Here is an 18589-nt window from a genome sequence, read left to right as displayed (position 1 = left end):
AATGCCTTTCTAGGCCCAAATCATGTATTGAGCCATGTGCTCACTCATCTTAGCCACAATGAGGCCTTGCAGGAGTTTCCACTTTGTGCAGAGGCAGGTTATCGGACAGTAGATGGATGGAACTTCAGGACCAGAACTGTTCAACCTTCAATTATCCTTTCAGGGTTCTTTCCATTCATTAGCAGCTAGTTCATTTGTGCTTCAAGGTTCTCATGGGGACTATGTCAGGGGCTGGAGCTCTCTAGCTTTTCATACTTGAGACCCTTTCTTGAAAGTCCGCAAGTGTGATGGCTACTGGATCCTGTTCAAAGAGGTTGCTGTGGTCTGCTCTCAGATTCAATAAACATTGGGCATTGTTGTTGTGTGATACCTCCATCTCCCATGTGCTTTGTTCAGCTTTGGTGGGTCTGTTTTTATGCTGTTACCCTGCCACCAAGATTACATTTTGCATGGTTCATGGGATAACATCCTGTTTATTCTCCTGGCTTTGTCTTTTCTTGTGTACCTAGAGCTGTTAATCTCAGGTATGGACAACTTGTTGTACTTCTCAGGTACCTTCATCACACCTTTCTGCATTTCTGATAGCCGGCTAACTACTCTCCATGTTACCCTTATCTTGGCCTCCAACCTCCTTGCTCAACTTCCAACCTCGATGTTCAAGTAACATGCATTCACATCTTCCTGCAGCCCTTCAGATACTTCCCTAGGTCTTTGTAGTCTTCTACAGCTGGTTCCCAGCTTAAGCATCAACTTCTCTTGCAGGTCAGCAGCTCTGGGGTTGAGCTTGATGCATGGGCTCATTGGGTCTTGGTTCCCAATTTCAGGGTGTGGGCATAATGATGATGATGATGATGATGGTGATATCATCCCTCTGACCTGTCATCCCAGCTCCTCTTTGCATTTGTGTTGTACCTCACTGATCTCCAGTTGTGGCATACAAGTTTACATATATAAAACAAAATGTGTATATATAGACAGGGAATGTCTTTCTGAAACCTCAGGGTTCGTGCATATTTATTTGTTTTATATATTTTAATGTCTTTTACCTATAAATACACTTATGAATCTATATCATATAAAAACGTTTAAACATATTTATTACCATTACAACATATGCCACACCAATATATCAGCAATGTCCACGTTTACTACTACTGAACTTCATCCAAAACTTTTAACTGACATAACACTTGAATCACAATCATTACAATTCTGTTAACTAAACAGACAGATGTTTTATAGTATGAGTGACTAAATAATATGATATTGACAGGTAAAAGGGCATTTAAGATAATTCCTTTAGACAAGCAGCCAACATATTTATCTTATATATTTCAGTAATTTATCCAATATTTTTCTTGAAGCCTGAGCACTAGAATGCACAGATGCAATCTAATCCCTCTAGCCTCATCATAAGTGTTTAGTTCTTGACATCCATGTGCCATCAGACCATTACAGAAAATTCCCTGCAAATAATGTCTAAACACAAGAGTCAGATGACTTAATTGACTTGCTATGTAAACAGTCTTTATATATATATATATTCATATAGGAAAAAACTGTAGAATAAGTTGAATAACTACAATGTTTTTCATAATATGGAAAAATCAATTGTCAGAAATTAAAATAATATAAACTGCCTGACATAAGTCATCTTGTGGTTGATAGCCATTCACTTCACCTGAATCGTTGTTATTTTGACTCATTCATCTTATGTCTACCATTCTTTTCACCATAGTCATTTCCAATAATTTACTGAACTATGATAAGTTATCTGTGACAGGAAATGAGTAATTTACTAGGTGGGACAGTTCCTTATTATAAATCTATAATTTATTTTAGAATTTTCTTTTTATAATCTGACTCATCATCAGGATACAAACATGAACATATCAGGGTCTATCAGCAAGGGTCTCTTTAAGAAAAGACCCTTTTTTTTCTCTTCTTGCAAGGTATTTGTTTTGCCAGCAAACTGAAAGTCCATCTAATGAGAGGGAGTAAGCAGCTCTTCTATGATCCTCTTTTTGAGCGATTAATGAACTGTGTGCTGTGATGCTGCCAAATATAATCTGGAATCTCCATGCAGTGCATGGCACTGCAGTCTACAGAAGCGTGTCTGGAATTGGCACACAGTCTGTCATATCCAGCCAATACAGAGCCTCAGAAAATCCCCAGAAGATATGCAGGTCAGTGAACAGCTGGTGAAGGCCATCCATTTTTGTTGCCCTTAGAGATGGACAGCGCCTAGGAGGGCACTGTTGCTGCACGATCCCTCTCGGTAGGGTGTTTCAGGGAAGGCTTCAAGGTCTAAAGCCATTTCCTTTGTTTTTCTAAAATCAGCCATTGTCCTGCCTCAGTCCAAAGGCTGCACAAATAGAAGGCTGTTCTGTTTCAATAACGCAAACACGAAACTGTCTGTCAGCTGTGAATAGATCTTGTTTGTAATACACATTAGGGGATATATTTTACTTGAGCTCACTGAAAATAGGCATTTTAATAGGGAATAGGGTAATTTTTGTGCAATAGACTGCAGGGCTGCTTTTTGTTTTATGCTGCTTTACAGTCATACCAGGGAGAGGAAGCTGCCCTATGTAATGTCATTTCCTGCATCCTGATGTTACCCTGATTGCTGATGCATTTCTGTCTTGTCATTAAATTCATGCTCGGTGACATTCATTCACTCAGAAGACAAACTAATCAGCTCTTCCACCATATGAGCAGTGTATAGCTTGGCTAGGTGGATGAGGCCTCTGAGCATTCAGTCATCCTGCTTTACCTTAGGGATTTGGGCATCAGTGCCAGTCCTTGCATGGTCTGGGCTCAGGAAGCTGCATTGTCTAGCCAAGGTGCCACTGCACACAAGGCAGAACACTCACACTGCATGCCAGATGAAGTGATGAAAATGTCTTTTGCCACAGCCATAACCATAACAAAGAAAAGGACACACAATACCACCAGGGAGAGACCTAAAAATAACAAAAAACTTGTATCTATTAAATATACATCTTCTGTAATATTGAAGGTTTTTCATATGTCCTGCTTAAAATGTCTACTGACATGCCAGCTATGAGAGCAGAATATAAAAATGCTCTCATTCTTTGCCAAAGACAAATAGCCACATGAACTACTGCATGTATATCAAATATACGGTCTCCCGGCTCATGGGGCATTTCCATTTGTCTGAGATTGACAAAAGTACTTGGCTAAACCCTTAATCTATACAGCCAGGAAGAAATGGACTTATGTCAGCTTCCCGATTTCACTGGTGCTCTCTCCAGGGACTGGCCGAAAGGATTGTTCACCAGTGACAATGGAGCAGCAGTGGGCATTGTTGCATTGTTTATGGCGTCATCCCACTTGCTCCCCTGCCCAAAAGTCATGGACACCTCATTAAAGGGCTCTGATGGATGAGGCTGTAGGAAAGAGGGCAGACCAAATTACACATGACACAATAAAGCAGAGAAAATAGCACCAAGTCAACACTTATAATGTTCATTTGATGTTCACCAAGAAGAGCTCTAAATTATCTACTAAATATAACTAGCAGGTATTTATTATTCAAAACAACATTAATTATACAGAGCAGTGACAATCTATCACTTCCAATTCTTAAACTTATATATAGTTAGTCAACTGTTTTATTTCACTTTCACATATGATGGGTTTCAGTAATACTTTAATTATTTGGTTTAATTAAAATAACCATATAATCTCTTGACTAAAGTAAATGCATAAAATGTTACACAAGTATAACTTTTTCCAGTATATGTGCTAATGGACACTTATTTTTCAGATGTCTAATCCACAGTTTAAGTGGGTAAGAGGTATACTGACTGGACCCTGGAGAGTTATGCTATGAAAAATAGAAGTTATTTCTCTAACCATCTAAAATGGGTCTAAAATAGGACAGTACCGCGCAAGTTGTGGGAACTGAACCATGAGGCCCATGGGAAAGGGGAGGATTTAGAGCGCTGTTCCATTGTTTCTGCAGCTGATGGGAATCTTGGTAGCGAAGTCCTGCCGGCATTGTGCTGCGGCTCCTTACACATCCTGGCTGAATAAGTTAGACAGGGCCGGCAGCGTCGCTCCTTCTTCCCATTTCTCAGGAACAATAGAGCCATGTGCATGCTAAGACACAGTCACAGTGCCAAGTTCTCCTTGCTTCCCACTACCTGTCCCTACACCCTTAACCACCTAACCTCACACTCAAGTGTTGCTGGGGGCTCACTATGCATACACGTACAACAGCAATAACCATACATCAGTATCGCCTTCTTTAAAAAAATCTAGTAGCAGCAAAGAACATGCGCATAAGCTTTTTTCTCTCCAGCCAGACAAGCATTTCCCACACTTACTATTCGTCATATAATTCTAACAGAAAGAGCACTATAGCCATCAAAGTCTCCCTGACTGGAAGTATACCCAAAGGTCTCATCAACCCTATAGTCTTGAAAACTGCTATTAAATCAGAACCCATGGGGCAAGGCGGAAATGTTTTTAAAGCCTCAGTCAGGATGTTTTGAGAATATGTATCGTTCTGCACTTTTGAAGTTGCTTTGGCATTTTTCCCTCCATTCACGTTTCTCATATTGGGTTGACAGAGATCCGAGTCAACTTCTGGATAAAATGCAACCAAACCAAAATGACGTCCATCAACCCAATATGAGAAGCCTGTGTTAGTACCATATATAGGTAGATAATGTACATGTAATTTGGCTTTAAAACCACCACAATTGGTACTTTAAGCATTAGTATGTTTTGAGTGCTGTGAGCAATCCAAAGAAATGATTATACAGTTCTAGGAAAAATAGAATGGAGCAAGTTTCAGCAGCATAAATGACTCTTATTTCCCCACCTGTGGTTACATGTTTGGTAATTTGTTTACAAATGTTGGAAACGTATGTTTATAGAAACATTTAACTAATTTCATTGTTACAATGCAATTGATAGCAGGTTGTTTGGTTAGACATGCACTCATATGATTGAGCTGAGCCAATTGTAAATTTAAAAATTGCTTTTTTTTTTCTTTTTTTTTTTGCAGCAGATAAGTTACATTGTTACACTGGAAAGAGAGAGGTGTGCATTTGGGGCTAGCCAAAGATCTCTTTTTCCCCTTAAATCATGCTAAATGCTATAATAGTGACATACTCTCATTATATAATCAGTCACACAGACAGTTGCATTGAAAATGTGAGTTATACTAAATGGATGTTCCAAAAAAAGATTGACAAACACTACTGGTCCAATCATAAGAATATTCAGTCATACTATGCTGAATATAATGAAAGGAAATGAAAGCAAAAGAGTGGAGGTTAATATCTCAAAGGCATAAACCAAAAACACCGCATGCAGTGCTGAAACAGAACATTGCCCACATTGCCTAGTTTTGAGAGCAAGTCTCTATTAATGACTTTTTGGGGCAGGTTGCATCCTCTAAAGTAGCAACAAGATTTTTATGGTGGAATTTCAATGTCTACATAAAAGTATCGAATAATTGCCTATGAAAAGCCTCTCTCTGTATTTCTAATTGTGAACAAGGTTTCCTTTTAATGTTAACCTAAAAAGAAACTTGCCATACAGCCAATCACAAATGAACATAAACAGCAAAATGGAATTTGGCTATTGATTTATAGATAACATCTGTCCAAATACACTAAACTCTTAACTCTCATTAGGCTATTTTCTATAAACAATACCAGAAACACATTTTTGAGTTACTTACCATTTATTATCTTATATTTTTCTGGTGAGGTAATGGAAATATGCCTAATTTCTGTTCACATTAAGTTCCCAAAAGCAGATCAAAAGCATACACAGCTACAAGTGCACACAGAGTAACTATCTGCATTCAACAGGAATTCCTTTTGGCTTTGAAAACACTTGGGAAATGACAATCTTAATGTCCAGTTTCAGCTATGTGACCACAGTAGAATAAAATGACAGGCAGCTTTAGCTAAACCTCCATCAAAGCATCAAACAATGATACAGTGAGTGGAGGTCCAGCATGCGTAGAAGTGGATTAATCAGGCAAAAGTCTGTTTTGCATCTGAGCATTGGTTGTTTTTGGATTGCATTTTTGAAGATAATTTTGTATCCATCACAGCATTTACCGTTTACTGCTCCAGCAGCTGAATGGGTGAATTATAGCACAGAAGATCTCCACCTAGTGGACGGAAGTGTTACAGAACTATGGGCTTATATACCTTGTAGCTATCCATTTGGCCTTAGATAATACCATACTTTCCTGCCACCAGCAAGTAGGATGGGGCAAGAGTCATGTTCATTCAACTAATTCTTCACTGGTCGGTTCCTTTCCAGTGCTGCCTTGGGAGTAAATTCTAGTTTATCTTTCAGACTTAGGACTTCTGTGCTATCCTGGCCAACCCATTCCTCCAGTTTCCTATCCTCTCGCAGTTCCGCGATACCCCTTTCTTCTCTTGGTGTTTTGGGAGTTCCTCGGATAAACCACTCCAAGTGATATCCCACAGCACCCACCACGAAGGCCACGGGGAAGGTCACGTAGGGCGCGTAGGTGCGCATGGCTGTCCAGATCACAGGCCACATAACTGCAGACGGAATCTGAATCCAAATAACCTGCATAAAGATATAAAGCGGGCGAGTCTCTGGTTGTTCCATGAGTTACAATCACAAACAGAAAACTAGGATATATTTAGATTTTAATCACTGATTAGGCGTTTACATAGCTAACCTAGGTATTTCCTCGCATCATGTTATTCTATATTACCTAACCTTATTAAAATGAAGCCTATAACCTGTTTTCCCATCAAAAACCTCCGTCTGTAGCATGTCAATCCTCCGCGGTTGAAGTTAGCATGTGGATAAACGGCATTAACCCCACTAGCTAGCCAGCTAGGTTAGCCTGACACCTAGCTAGGATAGCGTATACCTAATTTAACTTACAGAAACACGGCACTGAAAACGTACAACCACACATAAAACAAACATAAAATACATCGTTAGCAGGCTAAATACACAATGCAGTTGTTGGTTTACCTATTCAAGGCGTTTCAGAAGTCTACCTAGCTAGTTCTCCCATGGTGCTGAACTCAACGATACACTAAGCGGCTTTCATATTCCTCCAACGCCCTGTAGGAAGTCCACGTTTGACGTTTATCCGCTCTGTTCAGTTTTAATGCATTTGAGGTACGGCTACACCTAGCGTCCAAACATTCAAAAAAGCGCCTTCCGCATCCGTATGATATGAACTGTTGAGACCGGACGCATTTTCTTGCTTTTCTAGCATAAATATCCCGTCCAGAACATTCCAAAACGAACTAATTTTTCAATACATGTTATTAATTAAATAAAACATCCACTAAAGCAATTAGCATGAACCTTTATTAGAAAAAAATAACTTTTTTTCTTAAATATTTTGGCGCAAAGCAGAAAAGATATGGTTATTACCCATGAAAAATGACGTTATTTGACTTTTCGAGCAATTCATCAATTAATATATATATCAAGGTTATTCATATAGGCAACTACTCCAGCATCATTTGATTGGTAAAATTTAGTACAAGCAGTTTATCAACCCAATAGTTTTAACAAGATTTTTTTTTTAAAGTTAATACAATTATGTTCCATGATAGGCATACTTGGAAACAGATTTAATGCAGATGCTTTAGCTCAATCAATAGGTTATTGTAAATATATTTCACGTATAAATAAAAAGTAACTAAATGGTATGTTAGTATACTCTCACTGCTTTCATTTTTAATTTGTTTAACCAGGCAAGAGTTTAAGCGATAAGTCAATAAATGTGGGTCTATTCAGGACAGGGTCAGCAGTAGCAGTGCAGCAGCACAGGGCACATAGGGTAGGTGAAGTATACCACAGTGGAAGGCATTACAGCAGGGTTAGACAGTGCCACCTGGTCTTTGGCATCATAATGCAGTGGTCATCTACTGAGACTCTGCCACCCAGTGAATTTCCCATTCAGATCCTCACATAAGTCGTGTGATGGCACTGGATAGAAAGTCCTCATAACTCATGCGTATGTTGCCAGTCATGGCGGTGTCCTTCTCGCGGAAGGCCTGGGTCATACTTTGCAGCTGGGTGCACACCTGGATGAAGCGGTCGAGCTGGAGGGCATTACCCATGCCACGAGCACAATACTGGCCCACCAGGTTCTGAGTGAACTGAGGGCTCAGGTTATAACCCATCTGTGAGAATGCTGAAAGGAAGAGAGATACTGTCAGTCATGATACAATGGCCAAAATGAAAAATGAATGAGGGAAGATAATCGAACAGAGCACACAAGACTTATCCTTAAAAAGATATATAGGTCAAATCACTAACTGTACAGAATGAAAAAAAAAATTGCTTATTCATTCTTAAAGTTTTTTATATGATACCCATATGTAAAAATTAATCTAAATAACAAATACTACTAAAAACTTAATAGTAATGAAACTGAATTACAAAAAACAAAAAAACCCAACATTTTTAGAAGTAAAAGTCAAACAGAGCTTTAAACAACAAACAAGAAAAAATGAAATTAAAAAGATACATTTAGCAAATGTTGGTTGTTCCTAAAGCCAATATGGCAACATGCAAAATTGTGGCATTAAAAAGCAGTGACTGTGATGAGACTGCAGTTGGAAATAGGCCAAGAGTCAGCACTGTACGCTGTACATCTGAGATCCTGAAAACATTTCCTTGTCTAAACCATAGTACACACAAGAGTCCAAACATAGGCGACCACATGGAGGAAGAGCACATGAAAAGAAATTTATATAAAAAGCTGTCCCATCATATGCAACCCGAAGTAAGAGTGAGAGAGGTTTGCTGACCTGATGATGGAAAGTGGAGGACTTCCCTTTATTTCTCAGGGAATGTACAGTAACACGATTCTCACCGAGAAGGGCATCTTATTCCATACACAAATTAGCATTTCTCATTTACTAAGACTCCCAGACAAATGAAAGCATGTAATTGGTCATTTAAGAGGCATGCCAACACTCGACACACACAGACACAGAATCCCCCACCCTCTACCCACCACACTGTGTCATCTTCATTTGTTCAATTTACTACCAAAAGTCTCATCATTCTCCTCTCCACTGACCTTGGTGCATCTCATTACTGTTGATGGAGCCTGAACGGTCACGGTCAAACTGGTGGAACAGGCCCTGCCACTGCTGTAGGAATGTCCACAGAGCAGAGAAGCCAAATATGTCTATGCGGCCAGTCTTGGACTTGTCAAACATATCTAAGGAAGAAAAATCTGTCTTTTAATGAATTTCCACATAGAGAAGCTGATTTGTTATTGCATTACTGGTTTAATCAATTGCATTCTTCCAGTCAACCTAAAGATGCTTAGGTGGTCATGAAAACATCCATTAGCAGTAGAACTGCCCTGTCAGTAAAGAACAAGAGTCTGTGTTGTGTTAAAATAATATGCATAGCACTAACTGATCATCATTAGGCAGGTCTCATCATTGAAGGTCGAGTTGTTTGAGTTGACGAGGGCTTGCTTCAGTTCCTTCAAGTTAATATAGCCACTGTGATCAGTGTCGACAGACTGAAACCACTGATAGGCCTCAGGGTTAACACCAGGTGGGATGTTACCTGGAACATCAAAACCATTTGTCAACCACCAAAACAGACTGCAGCATAACGCCTACAAAAATCATTATGTTGTTAATTAAAAGTGATTACACTCCCATTAAGAAAAAGCTGGAAAAGCACTGCAGGAATCACAGAAATAGCTCAAAGTTTACAAAGTAAAGAACAACAGCAACACAAAAGTAGGTTAAACTAGGATAAAGCCTTTATCTGAGAATATAAAGATAACACCTTGGATAACAAGTGCCATGCTAACAACAATTTAACCACACAGTAATTAGTGAAGTGATGCACTGTGTCCCTGTCTCATTTTGACCCAAGGAGGAACAAAGACCTGCTACTGTAAAACAGACAGGCTGTCCCACTCGGTGAAGGTTAATGACCATTTAACAATCATACTGCAATTCATGCCCAAGTGGCCAATAAAGCACACACCACTGTATATAAAAATCAGTACTTTTGCACACTTTAAAACACACACACCCAGAAAGTGACATGCATCATCATGCCCACTACTCCAACTCCGCTACAGGCACAACCTGTACCAATTCTTTATATGAGGCAGCTGCCAGCTTCTTGGTCACCAGTCAGTCATCAGTCACCCGGTGATGGGCAGATGATAGAACTGCCATAAAAGGGATGAAGGACTTGTCTGCAGCACCTTCATAAATTTCTGTTATCTGTGCACAGGCCTCAGCCACTGCACACCTGATGGAGATGGAGCACACCTGCTGCATCTGAGTGTCATTTTGTGCCCCTATCCTTGCGCCAAACTTCATCTGCCAGACCAGACTGAATCTGCTGTCTGTCATATCAATTGACATTTAGCAAAATTCCATTTTGACCCATTCAGTGAATTATCAAAAATATAAACTAAGCATAACTATATAACTTTATATAAAGAAAAATAACAACACTAAAACACCAGCACCTAGATTATAACTCAGATTAAAATGACACTTATACATATTACTATTCCATCAAAGGAAAATCAAAAAGCTTGCTGTTCTCACTTCCTTGAGCATGCTGTCCATATTGTCCTCCATAGGGCTGTCTGTACCCTCCATAGGGGGCTCCTGGGGCTTGTCCTACACCATAAGGTGCTCCAGGGGCACCACCACCTCCTGACCCATACTGCCCACTGGATCCAGGTGGGCCATATCCTCCATATGGTGCTCCTGGTGCAGGTCCTCTTGTATACTGTCCACCTGGTGGTGCACCTCCATATGGGGTACCTCCAGGTGGAGCTGGACCACCATAGGGCCCTCTAACAGAACCACCTCCATATGACGCCCCTGGAGATGGATGTTGTTGGGGAGTATTGCCCCCTGGTCCTGGATATCCCTGTAAATAATAAGTAACAAAATCTATTTCAACATCATATACCACGCATATGTTAGTTAGCCATTATGTGCGTTGACTATCTAGTCAAATTCTATCATGTCTTTCCCACTAGCTATCTGGCAAAATAATTTGTAATGACATCTAGCTATGTGGCATGGTTAGCAAACTCGGTAGCACAGTTAACTTAACCTAACTGGGTTGCTTAGTCGTTTTGGCGTGTATAAATACTTAGAAAAAGAAATCAAGTTGGATAATATTTGTTACATAAACTAAACCTTCTGGACACCAATGTCCACATATGGACAGCGATTAAAAATGGATACTTCCTGAATAAAGTTATCAAGATCGCTTGCCACATTAGCTAGCTAACCAGCTAGCGCTAGCTAACTCTCCGTACTAAACTAATTAGCTAGCTAGGAAGCTAGATTCAGTTTCAGTATTCATACAGCTTGTTTTAAAACACGTAGCTATTTACATCTCGCTGATATCGCAACAACAATAACAACAACAACAAGAACACTCGCTACGAAAGGCTGGATTAACGAGAATTGAAAAAACAAACTAAAGCTAAATGTTAGCTTTCCATCCCGGAAGCTATATACCTGTCCGTAGTAACTCATGTCGCTGTAATAATGCGAGGCAGAAGCGACGCCTTCAGAGTCTTAGAGTCCCGCCTGCGGGCTAACGCGTTTCACTGGTTACGTTCACATACAAAACATTTTCCCCAATCCGACTGAATTCGTTCCGTTTACAGACTGAGGTGTTCGTGTGAACACTCTACTGAGCAGTCTGACGAAAATCTGTTTACATGCACGCTACAATTAATCCGCTCCAAAATGACGAGTGCTTGTGAAGTATCACTGTGTTCAAGTTCAGTGTTCAAGGTACCATGGCAACGACATTCGCGTGAGTGCAGTCAGAGCGAGAAATCCCGTGCGTGTCAATGTGACCTGCCTTTGCAGTTGGCGTTTATTTTTTTTAATTGCGATAAAATTATAGCGGTCTCCGGAAAAAAAAAGTGATTTACATTCACATGTTAGGGGCGAGAGAGGAGGCCATTTCTTGGAATATTGCGAGGCCAGTGAGCTGGATGGCAGTCCCACCGCCTTTAAGTCTGTTAAAGTTTTCAGCACAAAATCCGTCTCTGCTGCAGAAACACTTTTTCACTCTCGCCATGTTGTATTTTGTAAACTTCCGCTCTGACGCAAAGGGACATGCGCACAACGTTATTAAACTTTACAATGGGGAATGTGATGTGGTCTTGATAGCTGCTTCATGGCTATTATTCTAATATGCATGTAAACGTGGTTACTGTTGGTTAGAATCTTCCTTGTCTGCTGCTTAGTAGACACGTGATTCCATTATTAGGGCAAATCAGATGAGAAAGACACAAAACATTAACTACGTTGCCACAGGGTTGAGTTAATTTACGTTATATGTTTTGGTATTTACTGGTTACACTTAATTTTTTTTTATTTATTTATTTATTTATTTATTTATTTATTTATTTATTTATTTATTTATTACTGTTTTATGTCTCAGTTATTCCCAAAAGATTGTATTTATGTAGCCTATATTATCAATTTGTTGACCTCCTTTGACAATCGAACCTATTAGCTACGTTTCTCTGTTTGCTCGACAATAGGTATTATAGGAACATGAAAACAAAAGACCAGTAACAGTCAGGAATTGGGACGAGGGGTATTAAACACTTGCAATGTACAGTGACGCAAAACGGCCATAGCTGATAGCTAGGAAAATCTTTAATATGGTTTAGATCTACGAAAGATGCGCACACAACTATATACAGAAAATACATAAACCATAAGCTAGCTATATATATATATATATATATATATATATATATATATATATATATATATATATATATATATATATATGATATATATATATGAATGAGAGAGAGAGAGAGAGAGAGGGCTATGAAAGCCATCACCATCATCATCATCATCATCATCATCATCCTTTATTTATATAGCGCCTTTCTGCCTCACACACACACCATTGTTTTAGAGAAAAGTAGGTGAAGAAAATACTGTGTAAAGAGGAATGTGTTTATTTTAAATTGGTATTTCACAAATGAAATCAAAGAATAGTCATGCAGATATTGGGGTTTCGGGGCTGTGGCACTGAAGGAGCTACCATCCCGGTGTGTGTCACTGCAAGCAGTCTGCTGCCCAAGGACATAAGGGTGAGAGATGGGATGTAAGGAGATAATTTGTAGCAAGACTATGAAAGATATGTGTGCTGATCATTTTGTGTATAAATGTACTCTAGAAGCTGAGGTTTGAATGTTTTGAAGTTTGTTCAGAGTTTTAGCAGGTAGACCACTAGATAGTGTTACAAGATTCAATACAAGAGCTAATAAAGGCATGGATGAGAGTTTCATGTTGAGAAACAGGAGAAGACAGACAGTGATACAAAGGTGACAAAAGATTGATTTAGTGAGAGATGTGAGTTTAAAAGCATGTGGTCAGGAACAACACCATGATTCCTAACAACCTGCACAGGATTGACAATGGTGGCAGGGAAACAGGATAGCCTAGATAGTCAGGATTTGGGGCCTACTAGCAACACTTCTTTTTTTCTGTTTAACCTAAGAAGATTTCCATCTAACCAGAGGTTTAATTCAGAAATGCATGCAAACAGCATCTGTGACAGGATAATGATGGTCGAACACTTAGATGCAACTCAATTTCATTTGCACAACAATGAAAGGTGGGAGGAAGGGACTGAACTGATCCTTGGGGTGCACCATGATTGACTGGGGAATTAGATTATTTATGTTTCTCTAAGGTGATGGATTCTGTTCTGTTGTAAAGGCTATGATCTGAACCATTCTAGTGCTGGGTCAGAAATACCTATGTAGAATGATAATGTAAATCTTAGTATACTACTCTATCAAAAGTGGCATCAAGATGAAGAAGAATACATAATAAACAAACATATGAAAGCTATAGCTACAGTAACCTATATAGCCATCATCTTATTGCATACACATTATTAATAACACATAAAACACACAAAATAAAAATGATGACCCATAACAAGGAAAACGTTTATTGCAATTGCAGGTTGTATCTTTTTGGTAATGAGGATGAGGGGATTGCAGTTGTTTCTGAAAATGGTTTTCCTCATGTTTATACACTAGGGGGCAGTATGCACCTTAACCAAGTAAAGGAGCCTTTAAATCCCTCCATTCCAAGGTAGCCTAGATAGAAGACCTTACATAAGAAATAAATTATTAACCTTTTTTTTTCTTCTTCAAAATAAACTTCCAAAACTAAAAGATAAGACTGTGTCCCAACACAGTGGATCCACTGTGAGTACTATTGGGACTATATAAAACATCAGGTGATTTATACATTACAAAAATTCTTTAGATCTTTTTGACAAAACTTGACAGATAGAATCAATGAAGCTAACACACAAAGACTGTCATGTCATTTCATGCTCCTTAAGGCAAAGCCTGTAATTAGACTTGGTTTGCTTTATTGTATGGTCTATTTTCAAGTTTATACAATAAGGTATTGTCATGTTGTTAACAGTATATGCAATTTACCTATTTGTTCATGAAAAAAATGAACAGTAGTTCTAGATGGTTTATTGACCCTGACTTCTCTCAGTAACAGTTTCCTCCAGTTTGATATTTTTGAGGTTCTGGTTAGAGGCGGCAGTAGGGTCAGACATGAGTTGGAGCAGCTCACCTGTCACCAGGCACACTTTCCCCTTTTTGGTCATGCAACTGCTTATGGACACCAGGTAGATAATCTCAACAATGCATATTGGGATGCACAAAGCAGAAGTGGTCACCATGAAGAAGGTGAAGATCTTTTTCTCAGTAGGTTGAGAAATGAAGCAGTCCACTACATTAGGGCAAGGAGACAGGCTGCACTTTGAGAGATTAGGCAACCCAAATCCTTGGTAGATATAGTGGATGATGTAGAGAAAGCCAGCATCAATGGCTACTTTAAATATCAGACTGAACAGGTATGTCCACCACAGGCCTCCATGCTTCTTACCCGGATTGACATAGTAACCCTTATGCTCACAGAGCTTGACATGACCCACCACTAAGAGAGATGGGCATGTTATAAAGATGAGCTGCAGGGCCCACAAGTGGATGTGGGAGATGGGGAAAATGAGGTTGTAGCAGACATTGGTGCAGCCTGGTTGGTCTGTGTTGCACATGAAGCTGGCTTCGTCATTCCACACCTGCTGCACAGCCACCACAAACACCAGGGTGCGAAAGATGAAAACTATGGAGATCCACATGCGACCAAATGCTGTGGAGTACTTGCTGACTCCACTGAACACATCCTGCAGGGAAGCCCAGTTCATCTTTACTGCAGGAAGTTAGCAGCTCTCCTACAGCTGAGCTCAGTTAAACACTCCTAAACAGGGTGAGATCAAAGTACTTTACAATACATGCTTAATGTTCTGTCAATTTCAGTTAATTTAGTCTGCACCAAGATAAAGACTGAAATGACCTTGCTAAGATTTTTTCCTCGATTTTTTGTGCACACAAAGGGAAAACAAAATTAAGATATAACATATTTTATAGGTGACCTTGTCCTCTTTACTTATTTAAAGAAATTGGAGAACAAATGCCATTAAATCAGTTAAACCCATTTATTGCTGAGAGCTGATAGAGAAAAACATTTGAAAACAGCAAATGAGTTCTGTATATCTTTAATAAGGCCTTTGTTTCTTACACTGAACAAGTTAGCCTATTAGTGTAGGACACAAATCCCATGGGAATCAGATTCACTTGAATATCTAACTGTTACAGGAAAAGGACTTTGTCAGACTGCCTCTAGATTAGTAGTGAAATTATTAAATGGTAAATATTTGCCTTTAATTAAATTTAGGGTGGTACTAAGCCAGAAATATTTTCATACTGCTTATATTTTCTGACATTTAAAAAAAAAAAAAAAAAAAAAAATGCATCTATTCTTTTTTAGGTGTGATTATTAGGGATTCTCTATATGATGTAAGCCTAATTTTATTTTCAGCCAATATATTAAACAAAATACTTTAACCTCCCTGAAAAAGGTTTTCCACAGACATTGATATGCCCAACATTTAATTTACTGTTACAAGGCTGCATTTCAAAGTACATTACTACTACTTAAACTGGTTCTGGTTCAAGTTTAAAAAAGAAAGATATTCCCTTTTCTATTACGTTCTCTCTCCTTTATGATAAACAACAAGCATTCAAGATCCAGTTAAACTTATTTTCTGATGTGGTGGACCACATCTCAAGTTGTGAATCTTGATTTCTGTTTTGCTATCTCTTAAAGGCTGAGACAGCGTTTGCATTGCTTTTATAATGATGGCTGGAAGAGGGATCTGCTTTTTCCTGTCCCTTATTTGTGCTTGACAACAGGTTTATTTGAGATTTTCACAATAATGACTAAAGCACTCTATATAAATGAACTCTTACCTTTCTCTGAGGTATAATAAAAAAGTCAAAATTAATTGCACCCTTAGAAACTCTTATAAAGTCCATCCATCCATCCATCTATATATGTCTGTCCGTCATGTTTGATGTTCATGACTTAACATTTAGCTTATAGATGGTGGAAGTGGGTGCTAAGGTGGCTGATGAGGCCAATCCTCCCACATATTGGATCTGTGTTGCTGTTTAAATGAGAGCAACTCGACCCTAAACTTAACTCGATCTCTTTTCAGCTTGGTGTGCTAGGTTGGGATATCCAGGGCAAGTGTCTCCCATTTACTGAAGTCAACATACAAGTCCTTGAGGGAACCCTTTTATAACCTCTAATTCTGCCCTGCTATGAGTGCTTTTCCTGACAGAATTCTCCATACAGTAACTGTTTGACAGGATCTTGCCTGATTTTTTTGCAGGAAGGTGTAGATGCTGGTGATGCTGACCTTATTCAGAACTTTAGTGTTAGAGATTTTGTCCTGCCAGTTAATGCAAAAGATTCCATAGAGGCATTTCAGGTAAAAAATACATGAGATTCTTGACTGCGGACAGGTCTCACTAAGGTGGTAAGTACTACTCCATGGTATACCTTCAGCTTGCTGGTCAGGTCAAGTCCTAGTCATTACAGACCACAAAGTCTATTTTTTGGGGTTTATATAGTTACACATTTAGCATGAAAGCCACAATGGCTTTCTTGAAGAAATCTGTTCTAAATGTTCACATAGCTTGAGCATAGGGTGGCACATGAACAAGAATCTTGATGACTTTTCTCACTTCCTCTGTGGGAACACTATCAAAGTTGTGATTGATATCCACCTGGAAAAGGCTAGCAACAGCTTCACTCTTGATTGATGATGGAGGTTGAGGACATTTTAGAAGTGTTCAGCCCATCTCTACAAGATCTACTTCTTCTCTATTAGCAACTGTTTCCCATTTGAACTGAGGATGGGGGAGGAGCCAGAGAACTGTTGTCCACAGACATATTTGAGGGTATCATGGAAATGCTTGGAGTCATGCCTGAAGGCCTGCAATTTGTCTGCCTTCCTGCCTTTCTGGAGTTCCTTAGATGTATGTTGGGCAAATCCAACTAAATTTGAAAGACCCCTTTCTGAACTCAAAAGCTAGGATTCTTTTATTTCTGCTCTTCACCTCGCTGTTTTATGCATATAACCATATTACTAACAGAAATTCCTATTATATTTTGCTTAAATCTAACTTTTGCTTTGAATCTAGCTTTTAAATCTAGATTTTGAATCTAGCTTTTGCTTTGGCAATAATGGTAATCTGACTTAAACCTCATAGAAAATCTGAAAGAGCTGAGGAGAGTTCACAAGAGATAACTGAATTACTGAAAGATGTGCAAAGGTTTTTCTATAAAGCAGTGGTCCCAGATACCTTTATATATGCCCTCCCACTTTATCCAACACTATAAGACAAACCTCAGTGCTTTTATTTTGTGAATGGAAGGTGCATTAAATGCAAAGAGTGCCAATAATCATGATGCATCTTTTCAAATATATTTTTTTGTTTAAATAATTTTACCTCACTGAAAGATTAAACATCTATCACAATTCCAATGTAATACCAATCTGAAAAACAGCAAAGACTTTTTTTACTTAGGATCTTTAGATTATCATTATCAAGGACAACAATAATTCTGCAAGGCACTTACTGGCACTCCTTCAAATTCTAGAGTGCTTTGTTAATGATCATGTCATTTTATGTCATCCCCACTGCCAAAACAAGTTTTGACTTTAACTACAGCAACTGTCACAGAATATTCTGAATCACATCAAAACAAAGCTAAGCAACAACATTTTTTAAAAAGCAAACAAACAAGATCCGCCATAATTTAAATTAAAGCCTATGAATAAACAAACAGAAATAGGGATATTTTAACTTTGTTGAAATAGTGACTATTCCTTTTTGTTTCACGTTGCTTTTTATCTCATTGCCACAACACAGTGATTTCTTTGCCAAGCCAGGGGCAGTAAAGAATCCATTTTCTCCCCTCAATCTGACACAGTGCCTGCTTTGATATACCTTTGTTTGTGTATTGACAAACATCAGCATTATATCAACTACTCCATAATTTGTCTCAAAGCAAAACACTTTTCAGAGAGGGTAACTTTACAAATGTTGAAATATGTAAATCCTACCTTTATGAGTTTCTTGAGCTGTCAA

At 38.8% G+C, this 18589-nt stretch overlaps 2 protein-coding genes across 2 annotated transcripts; both read right to left on the bottom strand.

Annotated features, from left to right (window-relative positions):
- Nucleotides 1-5706: 5706 nt before the first annotated feature.
- On the bottom strand, nt 5707-7167 carry LOC113575033 (small integral membrane protein 12). Its single transcript, XM_027006319.3, has 2 exons — nt 7015-7167; nt 5707-6594 (listed from the first exon to the last, which is right to left on the bottom strand). Exon 2 carries the CDS (start codon nt 6562-6564, stop codon nt 6289-6291), a length of 276 nt encoding a protein of 91 aa, XP_026862120.2. The 5' UTR covers nt 6565-6594; nt 7015-7167; the 3' UTR covers nt 5707-6288.
- A 2072-nt stretch (nt 7168-9239) lies between these two features.
- gjb9b (gap junction protein beta 9b) lies at nt 9240-15303 on the bottom strand. The gene is made up of 2 exons (XM_027006367.3): nt 14711-15303; nt 9240-9430 (listed from the first exon to the last, which is right to left on the bottom strand). The coding sequence occupies exons 1-2, from the start codon at nt 15292-15294 to the stop codon at nt 9340-9342; spliced, it is 675 nt and encodes a 224-aa protein (XP_026862168.2). The 5' UTR covers nt 15295-15303; the 3' UTR covers nt 9240-9339.
- Nucleotides 15304-18589: the final 3286 nt, after the last annotated feature.

Source organism: Electrophorus electricus, chromosome 2 (genome assembly GCF_041902795.1).
Source record: "Electrophorus electricus isolate QZ-2024a chromosome 2, ASM4190279v1, whole genome shotgun sequence".
Lineage (NCBI taxonomy): Eukaryota > Metazoa > Chordata > Actinopteri > Gymnotiformes > Gymnotidae > Electrophorus > Electrophorus electricus.
The sequence above is the reverse complement of the archived record's forward strand: the minus strand, read 5'-3'. Positions and strand labels throughout refer to the sequence as shown.